Source organism: Opisthocomus hoazin, chromosome 1 (assembly GCF_030867145.1).
Source record: "Opisthocomus hoazin isolate bOpiHoa1 chromosome 1, bOpiHoa1.hap1, whole genome shotgun sequence".
In the NCBI taxonomy this organism is placed as follows: Eukaryota; Metazoa; Chordata; class Aves; order Opisthocomiformes; family Opisthocomidae; genus Opisthocomus; species Opisthocomus hoazin.
The window spans coordinates 107,682,117-107,696,290 of NC_134414.1; the positions used below are offsets into that span (position 1 = coordinate 107,682,117).

General features: G+C 47.8%; 1 protein-coding gene across 1 annotated transcript; it reads right to left on the bottom strand.

The window, feature by feature from the left end:
* Positions 1–5,625: 5,625 nt before the first annotated feature.
* Positions 5,626–14,173, bottom strand: SMIM11 (small integral membrane protein 11). Its single transcript, XM_075445829.1, has 5 exons — positions 14,052–14,173; positions 13,495–13,557; positions 9,379–9,494; positions 7,587–7,766; positions 5,626–5,810 (listed from the first exon to the last, which is right to left on the bottom strand). The coding sequence occupies exons 3-4, from the start codon at positions 9,397–9,399 to the stop codon at positions 7,599–7,601; spliced, it is 189 nt and encodes a 62-aa protein (XP_075301944.1). The 5' UTR covers positions 9,400–9,494; positions 13,495–13,557; positions 14,052–14,173; the 3' UTR covers positions 5,626–5,810; positions 7,587–7,598.
* Between the last annotated feature and the right edge of the window lies 1 nt (position 14,174).

Here is a 14,174-nt window from a genome sequence, read left to right on the forward strand (position 1 = left end):
GTATTTTATATAAAATCTTCTGAGATGAGTCCTCTTCTTTCTTCCTCCCTCCCTCTTTGCTGCTGCAGAAGGGTAATTACAACCCATGTTTTATACAAAACGTTGCAACCCTTTGTACCAAAGAAAAATATTGTGCCTCATACAGCTCTGACTCAACTGGTAATTCAGGATGACGAGCAATTCCTTTAACATATGACTAAACAAGCTAATAGGAGGATGTTACCCAATAGCATGCACCTTATACAAGAGCACTTGAAATAGCATGTGTGAGTCTAATATCTTCTTGGTAGGACTTTAAATACCTATTATTTTATTAGGTTTGCTAGCAAAAGCTCTTGCAGTGAGGCTCAGTGCACTTGACCACTGCAGGAGGTCAAAGCAAATCTCTTTGTTCCCACTCACGACTCTCTCTGTGTGACTGAAATGCACCACTAGAATAAAACAATTAAAGTATCCTTGCATAAAGAGGAGAGGCAGATGACAATGCGTATGTTGATGAAAAAGCTGTAACAGATGCCCCCCTACTCTAAGCTAGCTGGAATGCAAATCACCTGAATTTTCATGATGTCTCATTGACTAATTACTTCTAAATGCTTTTCCAAGCCTCATCTTCACGGAAAAAAAAAAAAAACCCCACACATTTATTTTCCTCCTGCTCATGAACCAGGCCTGTAACGATTGGCTCAACACATTTTTTCCCTGTCTTCAAGTCTTTTGTCCTAATAGCATGCTGCAACCCAGGGTACAGGTAGGACAAACGCACTTGGTGCAAGAGCCTACAGAGGCCCAAGCCAGGGACGCAACAACGGGACACAAGGTGCGAGCTTCTGTGACCGAACAGGCAGAGTGGGACCCATTTTGTGCCATGCCTGAGAACGGGGAGAAGGTTGGACAGGTAGTGGAAAGGCAACCCACAATCAGTCAAAGCCCAGCCTCTGTTTCTGTGAAATTGTTCCTCCTTATTTCCTTCTGCAGCGACCGTGTAGAAGAGGTACGGAGAGGAATGCACAGAGGAAAGATGGAGGGATACAGGAACAATGCTCTACATAAGAAAGGTAAAATAAGAAAACTGTTTTAGAAAATAAATACATGTAAGGGTCAGTCTCATTCATGTGACTTAAACTGCACTTCACTGTCAGTGTCTGACATTTCTTGTTGGCTAGCTCTAAGCCTTCTCAGATCGATGACAAACACTAAGCCAGAAAAGTAGCCTGAGTTTCGGCCAGAGGAATATGAGTCTTAGCAAATCAAAAGAGCCATAGGACTGGGAAAGTGCCACACCATCAGAAGCAGAGGCATTGGAGGGCAAAACCAACCAACATGAGGAAGTCCAGGAAAAGAAGAGACTAATAAAAAATGATAGTCACACATGCTGTGTTTCTAGTGATCAACAGGAAGCAGCTATATACGTTCTCTGCGCTGTGACAGCCATCTCAAGAGCCTTTGGCTAGACTGGAAAGAGTCTCACGGTGAGGCAGCCTTTGATGCTGGTACACACGGATATTTTCAACAGCTCTCTCACCACGTTCAAAGAGGGAGAAATTGATGGCATATGGAGAAACACATGGATACGTGTCTAATCACTTGTTTGTGCCCAAACAAACTTTTTCTCTGCAGGAACATATGAGGAGTCCATTGCTATGGGGATAACTGTTCTGGCAACTACCATGTATTTCTGTTCTCATCTGGAGAAGGGCCAGCTGGTGCTCTCATTATCCCCGAGACTGGTACACACATAGGCCAGACAAGGTCCAGCTAAGCCTAGATGATAAGCTGGGCTTGCTCCAGTAGCCAAGACAGACCAGCTTCAAAAGCCAAAGCCAAACTGTGGAGTGACGTGGGTTGTGCGTAAACATCCAGCCACCTCTGAGTCCCCAAACCAGGTAGTCACTTACAACCAGACTATCTGAAAACGGCTTTTGACACATGTCCACCAGGGAAACATAAAGTCAGGTTTTAGAAATCTTACCTGCTCTATCTCCACATTCTCATGTGGGTTGCACACTTGCACAGCTGTGATGCTAGGTTTATTTTCCGCGCAATCGGGAGCATGTCAGACACAAGGCTGTCACAGGGTAGTCAGCTCCTTCATGCGAGGTCTCAGCTCCTCACTAAACTTGACTGCGGTTAACACATAGTTAACAAATAGGGAGAGGATGCAGCAAGTCGATGCATCTTCGGAAGCAATTTTGTAAAGACTGTGAAAAACTGGTGAAGGCTAAAACAAGAGCAGTTCATCTGACACCAGTCTACCGTTTCTCCCATGACTGAGCTGGAAAGGGGGCTGTGAGAGTTTGTCGCAGTGCTCTTTGGCCAGAGTTGAGGCCAGGAGGTTGACAGTCAGCGGGTAGGCAGAGATGGTGACTGAGTGTCACATGTGAGAGCTGGTATCAAGGAGAACCGGGAAGGACTCTACCCCAGACGGAACATTTGTAAGGCCTTTACTGAGAAGAGCAAGAAAAAACAGCTGGATTTGCTGATCCGCAAGAGGAAAACTGAGGAAGGAAATGCTGGAAACAGTTGTTTGCATGTGAGGCTCTTGGAAGAGCTGAAAAATATTTAGCTCCCTGACTTGCAGCACAATGGCTCAAAGCAATTGCCCCTGCCCTGTGGGGCTGCTCAGGGAGCTCTGCCTTCCTCCAGCACCAGTGCTGCTGTGTTTCTGGCAAAAGTCTCGTGGCCTTCAGACTAAAAGTATTCAGAGGTACTAAAATCAAGCTGAGCTCATTTTAGCCAAAGTCTAAAATGGATGAGAAAACAGGCCCGTTGAACGTTTCTTCACTTTTTTTTTCACTTTAAGGACCACAGATACCCCACAGACTTCAGGCTGGAAGAGCCCTATTCCAGCAGCCACTTAAGTAATCTCAGAACCTGTGCGAGTTTATTTTTTTCCCTTAAAATCCCAACAGCTCCTTTCTTTATTACTACACACAAAATTTGGCTTTTGTTTAAAAACACACAACGTATGTGTAAGTAAAAGAAAGCCTAAAGGTGCAAACACTTCAAATTTAAAAGCCAGTAATCCTTTTATTTCCTCGGTTTTCAACACTTGGCACTGGTGACAATGACAACATCCTACAGTGAAAGACCTGTGCAAGTGAGGTACTGCATAAGGTTAAGCTGCCCATCTATACAACATGAATGCTCTTTTTGAAAAGGATAATTTTATGGAACGGGGAAGGAGGAGAGACTGTAGCTCTGCAAGCACCAGAAGAGTGTGACCTGGCTCACTTTCTGGGATGGGAACACCTGCAAGAGAATCTAGTGTAGATCCCCTGCTGTCTAACAAACTGTACACTCTTACACACTGAGTACTTCAAGGCTCTCTATCCTTGCTGCCTCCTCTCACTTGTAAAAACTCAGTCGAATTGTCTATTCCTCTTTTAAACTTGCCAGGACTTCTCATATAATCCTTCTTTCAATAAGAAACCAGACTTCGAGGTCCCCAGCTGGTTTCTGAACAAGAAACTGAAACAAATCTGAGCTGCTGTCTCCCCCCAGTGTCAGCATATTTTCTTGTGCAAGGCTGCAACTGTGGCACAAAGCATGTCCAAGGGTAAAAAAGCCTGCTGTAACCTATCCAGTGATAGCATAGATCAAAACTACCCTGATACGTCAGAGAACAGATAATGGTTCAGGTCTGGGAATGGATAAGATCTCTTCTTATTTTGGAAACCCTAGGATATCAGCCTGCTGTGACACCCATCACAAGCTCAAGGAGTCATCTATGCTGTAGCGTTAATCTGAAGTTAAGGAAAAAAGCAGCCAGGTCAGACCACGCTTGGAATCTTACACGTACAAAGAGGTTTACTGATGTGGCCGTAGAGGCAAAAAGGTGGCATTCTCGAGGACTTCTGAGGAGGCTCCTCACAGCTGCTTTCTCCCCCGCCAAAGCCAGGGACAAAAAAGAGGCTCCTTGTGTTAATTCCCTTCTTGCACATGCCTGGCAAGGTAGGGCCCCCAGATTTTAATGCCAGTCTTGATCGGTTCGGGTGCTAAATGGTGCCAAATCGGTGCCAAATTGCTTTGACGCTAAATGACTTGCTTTAAAGGCAGATTGTGTACCCCTTCGATTCTGCTCACAAAGCAACTGTCTTAAAGTGGAGAATACCTCTGCTTTCAGTTAAAAAAAAAATTTAAAGCTCATTATTACTATTGGTTTAGAAAAATCTACTCTTGGTTAAGCATCTAAAAAAACCTAGATTGGGGCAACCGGTGACTGCACGGAGCCAGGACATTGCTTATTTCGGAGGCTGGTGGACACTACGCAGGCCTGACAATTTCCTGCAAGATTTGGGCATGTGGCGTAGCTAAGTACCTCGGTGCATGTCCCTCAATAGCTGCTTAATACAGGTGGTTAGCAGACTCCATTCTCACTGAACACCGCAGAGCCATTTAATTCATTTACCATTCAACTCCACCTTTGCATAGACAGATGACCGCAGAGACCACAAAGGAAACTGCTGGTTTGCAACGGCACTGCGAATTCCCTAGCCTGGCAGCGCTGAAGCTGCCGTAACGAGGATATTGCTCTACCCCGGGAATGGGCTCCTGCAGTACTTATATCCCCCAGTCACCAAGGTGACCGCATGAGCAGTGAGATTTTAAAAATCAGTGCAGTTCCCAGTGAGTAACTCCAGCACAGCAAGAGAGCGAGGGCCCTGTTTTGCCCATGATGCTAATTGCCGAGTGATCTCTCCCTGTCCTTGTCTTGACCCTCGAGCCTTTCGTCATATTTCCTCTCCCCTGTCCGGTTGAGGAGGGGGAGTGATAGACCTAGGGGGGCACCTGGCATTTATCCATGCCAAACCAAAACAGCATCATCCGTACGGGCCGCACACAGACTTTGTGGGGCAGCGCCTGCGAGCCGGACACCGCAGCAGCCTGCGCTGGCATGACCGCAGCGGGCCCTCGGCCGGAGCCAGCCACCCCGGAGGCCTCCCACACCCTGCTGTGCTCCCAGGGCTTCCCCAGGGGCCCTGCGCCTCTCCTCTTCCCTCCTCTCCCCGCTCCACTGCCAGATTTCAGCTTCACCCTAACTTCCAGAAGACACAAGGATCTAGGAAGTGCTTTGTAATGGAAACGAGAAGCGAAACATGGAGGGAAAGGTACCTGTTGGCACTGCTACACACGCCTAAGGCTTTATTTCTGTGAAAAAAATCTACTCCATTGATTCACCTATGGTGACCAAGTTAGCTTATCGTCCAGGATTTGGTGTTACTGCACATGCAGGAATAGCTAGCAGTGGTAATGAAAACCCTCTCTGCTTCATTGGCCAAGTAGTAAATAGAGAGACATACCGTTATCAGACACTGTGCATAGCAAAATAATATAGTAAACCTCCCAGCATGAAACTTCCTCAAAGGTGACACTGTGATTTGCATTGATCTCACAAGTCTCGGATTTACCCCCGTGCAGGAAGCAGTTGTCCTGAAGCAGCTCCACAGAGCCCTCCCCTTTTCCTTTTGTCTGTCCGTGAACCTCGTATGCACCCATGATGGATTCACAGTGTTTTTCTCTTTAAAACCAGTCACCTCCTTGCATCTAATCCTTACAAAATTACTCCCCTGCAGCTCTAACTGTAGCATTTGAGTAAGTAGCAGTCAAGGCCATTACTTTTTTTTTTACAAAGTATTTTTTATTGCACAAATAGAGGCTTAGATATTTTGCTGTGGGTATAAAAAGTTGAGATACAGTTTAAGCGAATGTTACTCTTGAGGGTTTTATTCCTTTGACACATCCTTCATTTATGGGAAGGCTTCGTTCTCCCCGGAAAGGAATCCCATGCAAGCTGCCAAGTGCCAGAAAATCTGCAGGGTGGGGAAACAGCAGTGAGAACAGCAGGCATGATACACTGGCAGCACGCGGGCTAAATCTGCCTGCCCGCGTCGCGCGCTGCAACCGGAGCTAATGACAGCGCTGCGGTGCTGACACTGGAGAACATTTTTAGGGTAGGAGAATTCACCCCTTCTTGCAATCCCATTATAGAAGGACACGGCTGACAGCCCGAGAGATGACAGAATTTAGGAAGGACTGGGCCTCCGGCGGGCAGCACTGGGTGACTGGGCAAGTAGGGCATTTTCTGCAAAATCAGAGATGCTGTAATGCCAGTCATTCAGCAAGATCAAGGCCACATACTGGACACAGAGGCTTTGTGGGATAAGCTCGTTACCCTGGTGCAGCCATCCCTTGGGCTACCGACTCTGCCGAACAGAACTCCCTGGGACTCAACGCCGCATGCACAGCACAGCACAGCACGGTATGGTCTCCTCATTATAAGTGGCAGGCTTGCTCACTTGCAGGGCAGCCCACCTCTCGTTTGTTTAGCAGTAAAACTCCGTACAATTTACTCTGACTTATTCTGCAAAAACAGAAAGAACTGTTCTCACAGCATTTTCCAGTGACTAGCAAAACTGATTTAAAACAAAAGTTTAAAATGGCACAAGTCTGCCCAGAGACAAGTCCTCAGTCTGATGTAAACAGGAGACTGAAAAACACCTTTGGTTTTGCTGTTTTTTCTTTGCGAATGAACCACTTCGTTCCCATGGTTATTTCCAGGGCCCCATTTCTAGTCACAATTTCCAATTCTCGTTGCAAGAAAATAAAGCAGCGATAGGTTTGAAACCAAAACTAGTAAACATTTCTAAAAACTGAAACTCTCTTTATCTGTGAGGTGATGACCTCAAAAGGGGAAAGTAAATTTTTTAGTTCAATAAAGAGTAACATTACATCAAACTCCCACTGAGCTTACAAAGAGCAGGCAGGAATAGAAATCCCATTTTGCTTCAGAACAGGGATGTGAAACGAACTGATACAAAAATCACGTACCAAACAAGTCAGGGAATATAATCTTAGCACTATGCAGTACTCACTTGCTCATGGACTTGATCCTACAAGGCAACAATTTCTTAAACTTTGAAAACAGAGGGAAGGAATTCAGCACAAGGAATGAAAACCCAATTAAGAAATTTTGTAATGTTCGTTTTGCTCTTTTACACAGAAAGATGTGCATTTTTCTCAGTGAAGTATATATGATGGATGTTACATAGCATAACCTGTAGCATTTCTGTTACCTCAGGAAGTTCCACGGCATGAGATTTGGTCCTTCCAGCTAAACTATCTACAACCTGGCCTGTTTTAATTAATATGGAATGGCTGATTCTTTTCTACCTTAATTATGTGACTTAAGGCCAAGAGGTCTTTCTTGCTGCATCATCCTGTCCAGCAGCCTCTCATGGTTTTTTTTCCCAGTTTAACCATCTCTTTACGCATCACGACTTCCTGTGCAATTGGTTGGGCGTAAAAATTCAAGGAGATTAACAGCAGAGAAGGAATACTGTGCTAAGATCTCCTAAATCACAAACCATGGCTGCCAAACTTTCCGATGGTAACTGCAATTCCTATAAAGAATGGGCATGACACAGGTGTGCAAATATGCTGAAACATCGCAAGAGACAAATATTACAAGAACTCAGATAATGGTGATGGTTCTAATTGCACAATCCAAATGCATCCAAGTCAAAACACAATGGGACGAACATGCTAGTGCCATTATCGAACACTAGGATGTCGAGTAAATTCTATACCTGAGAGACTCTTCAATCATCCTTCTTCTCTGCTTCTGTTTTCATTTTCTCTTCACGTTCCCTCTTCAGTTTTTCTTCAATTTTTTTGCTCTGGTACATTTTTACTCCAGCAAACGCTAAGCAAAGAATCAATGTTTTAGCTGCCAAAATGTACATCAGCAATGGGAAATTCTCCAAAGCCTGAAATGCAAAATAATATATTTAGGCAGTTACTGGAACACTTAGACAATTAAAAATGAATCTACAGGGATGCTATACAGCTTCCTACAGCAATAGCGTTATTCAATGATAATGCTCCTCTGTTCACATTTTTTTGTCTGTAGAAAACTTTAGACCAGGCAGATCAACATCTAGGGGAAAGGACAAAAACAAGTTCACTTCACTCAAGCTTGTATATGAAGTCCCTTTGAACAGGTCTTTGTTGCTTCTGCTTGGTTTACAGCAAATGGAATATTGGCACGATCCGGAGCTGAAAAAGGGGAAGAACTGACTATCTCTGGATAATTGTAAAAGTGGAAATGCTTCTGAACAAGTCTCACGTGAGTGACGGATCCATGTATATCAGCTATCAGATGTGATCCCCACAAAGACATTTCTGTGCTCCTAGAAATTTTAATCCACAGTACTTTTGCAATTAACTTGCCCAGATCTAGAAGGTATAGATAAACGTCTTCAAACTGGAAAAAAAGTAAAAAACCCACAACCTCCAATGATTCACTTTTAGGAGTTTCTAATGCCTGGAACCACTGAAATTGCACAACATATTTCAATGTTGTAGAAGCACGCTACTGTAAGTGCACATGGAGTGGAAAATAAAATGCAAATGGGCAACACTGTGAGTTCAGAATACAAATATAATGAGAGTGGCACAGGCACTCAGTGGAAGATGTTCATTCCAGAAGGATACTGAAGGTACACGAACTTCCCAGCCCACTGTTTCAAAGAGCCACCTGGCCAGCAGGATCAGTCCAGTCTGTCAGTGGTGCACAGCAGGTTCACAGCGCCAGCTCACCCCAGCAAGCCTCCCAGTAGCCCCATGTACCTTTAACAGGCATTCCAGCACCTCATAAAGCTGTCTGGCCACTGCCAAACTACGGAATTTAGAAACAGTCTTGTATCCATACACCATCAGTGTGTCCCCTTAAAGTCCACAAATTAGAGGCTCTGGGGGGGGTCTTTTATAACACTGATCTCTACAAGCTGCTTGTTACCTTTGACATCAGGCCACTCCCCTCTAATTTTGAAAAAAACCCATCATTCTCTGTCAATCTCCCCACATACTAAAAGTGGCAACCCCTTTAAACCACAGCTCTGCAACACCAGAAAGGTAAAGCCAAGGCCTGGGGTTAGCATTGCTTTCTTGGTTAATGGTTTAACATGTTAAAATTGCTAATGCACGAGGTACTGGCTCAAACATTTCTGTGCCTAACACACATAACCTGCAGAAAGTTTATGGCCCCAATACACTAAAAGACATAGTGGAGAAAACACCCTCCACTAACGAAAGGAGCTGAGGAAAAGAGCAGCCAGAGAAAAGCCTGGAAAAGAGGAAAGCCAGAAGGAGCAGAGGCAAACAGAGCAGAGCTTGCCTACCAGCACTGTGCTCAGGTCTAAAGTGTGAGGCCTCAACACCAAGTCCTCTGTCCCTGAGGTGCAGAGAGCATGGTGGTTAAACTACCTGCACCTAGGCAAGGAAACCATCTTCAAACACAGGACCCACCCAACCCCATCTTACATGCATCTGCCTGGACGAGCAGAAATTCACCACTTTATGAATGTGAAACATCCTCACCTTCCAGTTAAACGCCACCATCTTGGCTGCGTGACGATACTGCCCGTCCCGCAGCAGGCTGCGCCCAACACCGACGAGCGTCACACTCCTAAAGGCACGGACCGGTGCAGGAGCATCTTGAGGAAACAGAAATTAAAAAAAAATTAGCCAGTCTGTTTCTACTCAGCATGTCCGCGCTGCACCGCTCTGACAGGCTCATCCGCAGCGCAGCGCCTGGCAGCATACCAGTGCCACACGGTTCAGGAATGACCTACACGGGCCTTTTTGGAGCTGAGTGACAGGAGCAGTGTCCGTGCTGCCGAAGGACAGGGGTTTGACAGGCCCCGGGCAGGTGCCACACTTGCGCAGAGCGTGCAGCACATCCCGGCAGCTGCCCAACCGAAAACACAATGCCGGCTGCTTTCGAAAGCTTGACGCGTGTGCACATCACACCGCCTCAACGACGTCCGAGACGTAGCAGGCACAAGTGCACCCAGAAGTGGTTTTTAAGCCTTGTGGTTTTTAAGCCCACCTGCCCTGCTGGAGCCCAAATGCCTGATGAATCATAGCATCTAGTATAATTTACCAGTTCTCTCTGATTTACTAATAAATCAAATTCTCCAATGCAGCCCATAATAATACAGAAGCGAACCAATCAACCACTAGCTCCCTTCAGTAGTCGACGTACATCTCAGAGCTGAACTTCGGGGCTGGGAAAAGCCCGAGAGGACGCTGCAGGCTGCGGCACGGAGTCACAACGCTGCCCTCCAGTCTCTGCTGCTACTCCACCAGTGCTGACACCACTGCAGCTGCTGGATTTCAAATTAAGCACGTTTCCCTGCCTGACCCCCTCGATGTGTTTCCTGTAGGTGTAACAACAGAGTCACTGTTCAAAAAGCAGGAGGAAGCCCTACAGGTTAGCCCAAACCTCCACCAGCAGCTGGGCTGAGTAAACCACTACCACACCACAATACCTGCTCCTGACCTTTCTTCAGAAACATGGAGTCAAGTAGATGTTCTTGCAGCTCCTGCATTGCTCAGCCAGCTCCTTCACAGATGCCCTTATTTCTCCAGCTAGCGCAACCTCTTTTCTCCTCTTCTCCCAGGTGTAAAATCCTCACCCTGCAGAGACCACCCTGGAAATGCCCCCACGGAGAGACACCACCGAAGGTCTCTGCTACCAAGATGGAACCATACCCAAGCAGTGGCGTGGACAACTCGTTTGTCATTCTGTATTTACAGAATATTTATTTATGTGTTGGTCCTGAGTTGTGCAGCTTCCTTCTCCTGTTGACAAAATGTCAGGGCATCTGTGAACTAACGAGTCAATGGTTTTACACCTCCAAAAAAAAAAATCATTTTAACTTCTGATGTTTCCTCCAGAATTTCAGCGACAATTAAGGTTTGAAGTCCCCTGCCAGATGGTTACAACAAAATTCCCACATCAGAGAAGAATCTGATTCTCAATGCATGGTCCAGGTGGCTATATGCTTCTCAATGAAACCCAAGTTACACAAGCCTGGCCTGACCTGAAGGGACTGCACTGCCCAGCTGGGGTGGCCTCATCTCAGAGCGCAGACTTGGGTGGGGGTTTCATCAGATACAGTCTTCACTCTTCTCCCAAATTGCTGTAAATCCTGTGTTTCAGTCGGAATCAATTCTGCAACATGTTGTAAAAAGGCAAGAATTCACCATTCAAAGACAGGCTGGCATCTGGCATGTGATGCTGAAAATGGGGTTTTAGTGATTTTTTACGTACAGAAAAAGTTTTAGACTCAGCAAACGTTATGCGAGCCCATCTGTGGCGTCTGATTGCAGGGTACTGTCCCACCAGTGAGAAGCAGCGTATAACGTGTTACTCAGCGCACACTCCTGTGAATGCTCTTGGTTGCAAGTCGATCGTTTAAGCATTCAGCACAACACTTCTGAAACATTTCTGCTTTGCTGAGACATGAGCCTGAATGTGCCTGAATTGTGTATCCACCAGGAGTAGCTGCACTGAAGTCACAAAGAACGGGAAGTAAAGAAATTCTCCCTTTGTTCTGAAGAGCGGTGTTTCGATCCAAAACACTTCCTGTGAGAGCTGACACTTCTGATGGTCTGTCCTCTGCAGCAGTGTCTTCTGCGGCTGGAACTGAGTGGGGAAGCCACCGCTCTCCCCATGTTGCATTCCCACATCCTGTGCCACCAGCCTGCTGCTGTCAAGCACTTCTCCCCATTTCATCTCTCGACTCTTCCGTTCCACTCTCCATCTTGATACAGACCTTATTAAACACAGCTGAAACCCCAGGACAGAAAAAAACGGGTGCAGCTGGTGCATGGGGCAGGGAGAAGAAAGTGGGAAGAGGAGAGAAAAAGGCAGGATTCACTTCACATTTGAAAAACAACATTTGTTAGTGCTGAGGTCGTCAATTCAGAAGTAAAAAGCTCAGACATTGTACTTTCAAGGTTGTGGTATCTTAAAAGCATTCATGCAAATAAACAGCTGAAGTTTCATGTTTGCCTTTTCAGAGGCAGATAAGGCACAGATAGGAGTTCAGAACACATCTACAGTCAGGCATTGTTCGTTCCCCAGGAAAATGCAAGCTCCCTTAACAAACACAGCGCTACTGGGAACGGAGACTGGGCCCCATGGAAGGTCACTATTTCCTTCACTCACAAGCAAGGAGGTCTCGTGTTGAGCCACGTGAGAAAGAAACAGGAGCACTGGGCTCTGCCTGAAGCCCTGCCAGAGACTCCGTGACAGACGCTCCATAATCACGTACTTGTAGACTCCTGTGCAGGGCAGGGATAAAACGATACCACTCTCACACGTACCGGTGGCCGCCTTCACTGTGATTGCAATCTCACAATCACTAGCCTATTTACACTCCGACCTCCTCTGTGAAGCCGATCAAGCTACTGCAGATGGGAAAGGACGGGAGGGTCTGCCCCTATCGCACACCTCAGCACTGTACCAGCAATCCTCCGCTACCTACAAACGCTGTGAGGTCTGCTGGGTCCAGAGCAGGCAGACAGGGTCACCGACGCAGCCCGAGAAGCTCGTGTCCTCAGCAGGGCTGAAGAGCTCCCATGGAGAGCTGCACCAGGTCCCAGGGCTAGACTTCAGCTGATAACCAGCCCCGGGACCTCTGCGCAGCGCTGTGTTGTGCAACACGGACCACCCCAGAGAGACTAAGGAGTCTGGCCTCAGTCAGATGGGAAGTCTGTGGTGGAGCGCAGAATGGAATCCAGGTCTCTCGGCCACTCAATTACAGCTCCAGTCCACCACAGCAACCGCATCACAGCCCAGCCACTCACGCCATTGTTTGCTTATGCAGCGGCAGAGTATCGACTGGCCTGCACGCACCAGAAAGCATCTACACAGGCATCTGGGCACAGACAAATCCACTTGAGCTGTCTTGGCTGAACATCTCACTCAGCCTGCCAGCAACTCCATCTACTCCACAAAATGGGACTTGAGATATTCTTTTGTCTACTGAGGACTTCCAAGCAACTCTACTATATACACTTTGTGAAAAGCTATAGAAGTCACCAGCACATGGCCTCAGAAAGCAGCGAGCTACTAGGGTTATTTGACTACATTTAAAAACAGAGTGATGGCTGGGTATGTCCTGACCTAGAAAAGAGGTTTCACTCCATCTGTCTCTTGTTGCTTTCTTGAATGCACATATTTCAGGAAGCACAATGCACGCTTCCTACACGAACAGTCACTGGGGGACTCACCACCACGTGTGACCTGCTGCGTCACGCATCAGGCTGAGCATCCGCAAGACAGGAGCAAGCCTCCTCACAATAAAAAAAAAAGAAAAAAGACTAAAGGATCATTGGAAAATGTAGTAATATGGCACAGCCCAAAGGCTGCAGAGAAATACAGTGGAAGCAACTGCGAGCCAGAGCTGCTGCGCTAGGAACCCATCACAAACCACTGCCACAAGACACAGCAGCTACAGTCGGCCAGAAGCATGCAGACCTGTGCACATTTACAGCCTCTGCGTGTAGGTGGGTCAAGACATCGCTCCACAAAAGGACCCGTGCAATCACTCAGTTTATACCAGTGTCACTGGTAAAGAAATTCCTAAACCAACACCAGGTCAAGGAACATCAAAAACATAAAGCCATTTACGTCCTTCATACCTGAAGAAGCAGAAACGAAAATATCAGTGATTCCTCCGGCAGATCCTCACGTGCCCCCAGACTCTGGAAAACACGAGCAGAGCAGACGGGACGTTACCAGTCACGGCGCCTGGACTAAACCCAGCTCAAACCCAGAAATGCCAGTGGCACTCGGACCACTCCATGGCGGCTCCCAACGCATCCCTTCAGCCACCTCCCAGGGTCCTGCCAAGCCGCAGGCCCCCCGCTCACTGCCGCCAGGTCGACCCGGCAGGGTGTGCTGGGCTGGCGGCCTGCTCACGGCGGCCGGGGGCCAGGCAGGCCGGGCGGGAGCGGGCGGGCAGGGCGAAGGGGCAAAGGAAGGCCGCGGCGGGCAGGCAGGGCGGGCGGAGAAGGCCGCGGGGAGCTACGGGCCCTCGGGCAGGCCGCAGGGCAGGCAGCAGCGCCGGCTGAGCAGGCCGGGTCGGGGGGGGGGGGGGGGGGGTACGGGGACGGACACACACACCGCCCCGCTCCTGCCCGGTCCCGCCCCGGCGCGGAGGGGTGCTGGGGCAAGGCCCCAGGGACGCGTCTCCTACCTCACGGGGCGGCCATAGCTCCGGGCGGGAGGGCGCGACAAACTACATCTCCCGGCAGCGGCCGCGGCGGGGCCCGGCAGAGCGGCCGCGTACTCCCGCCTCGCCGCCCGCGGAGCCGCCGCG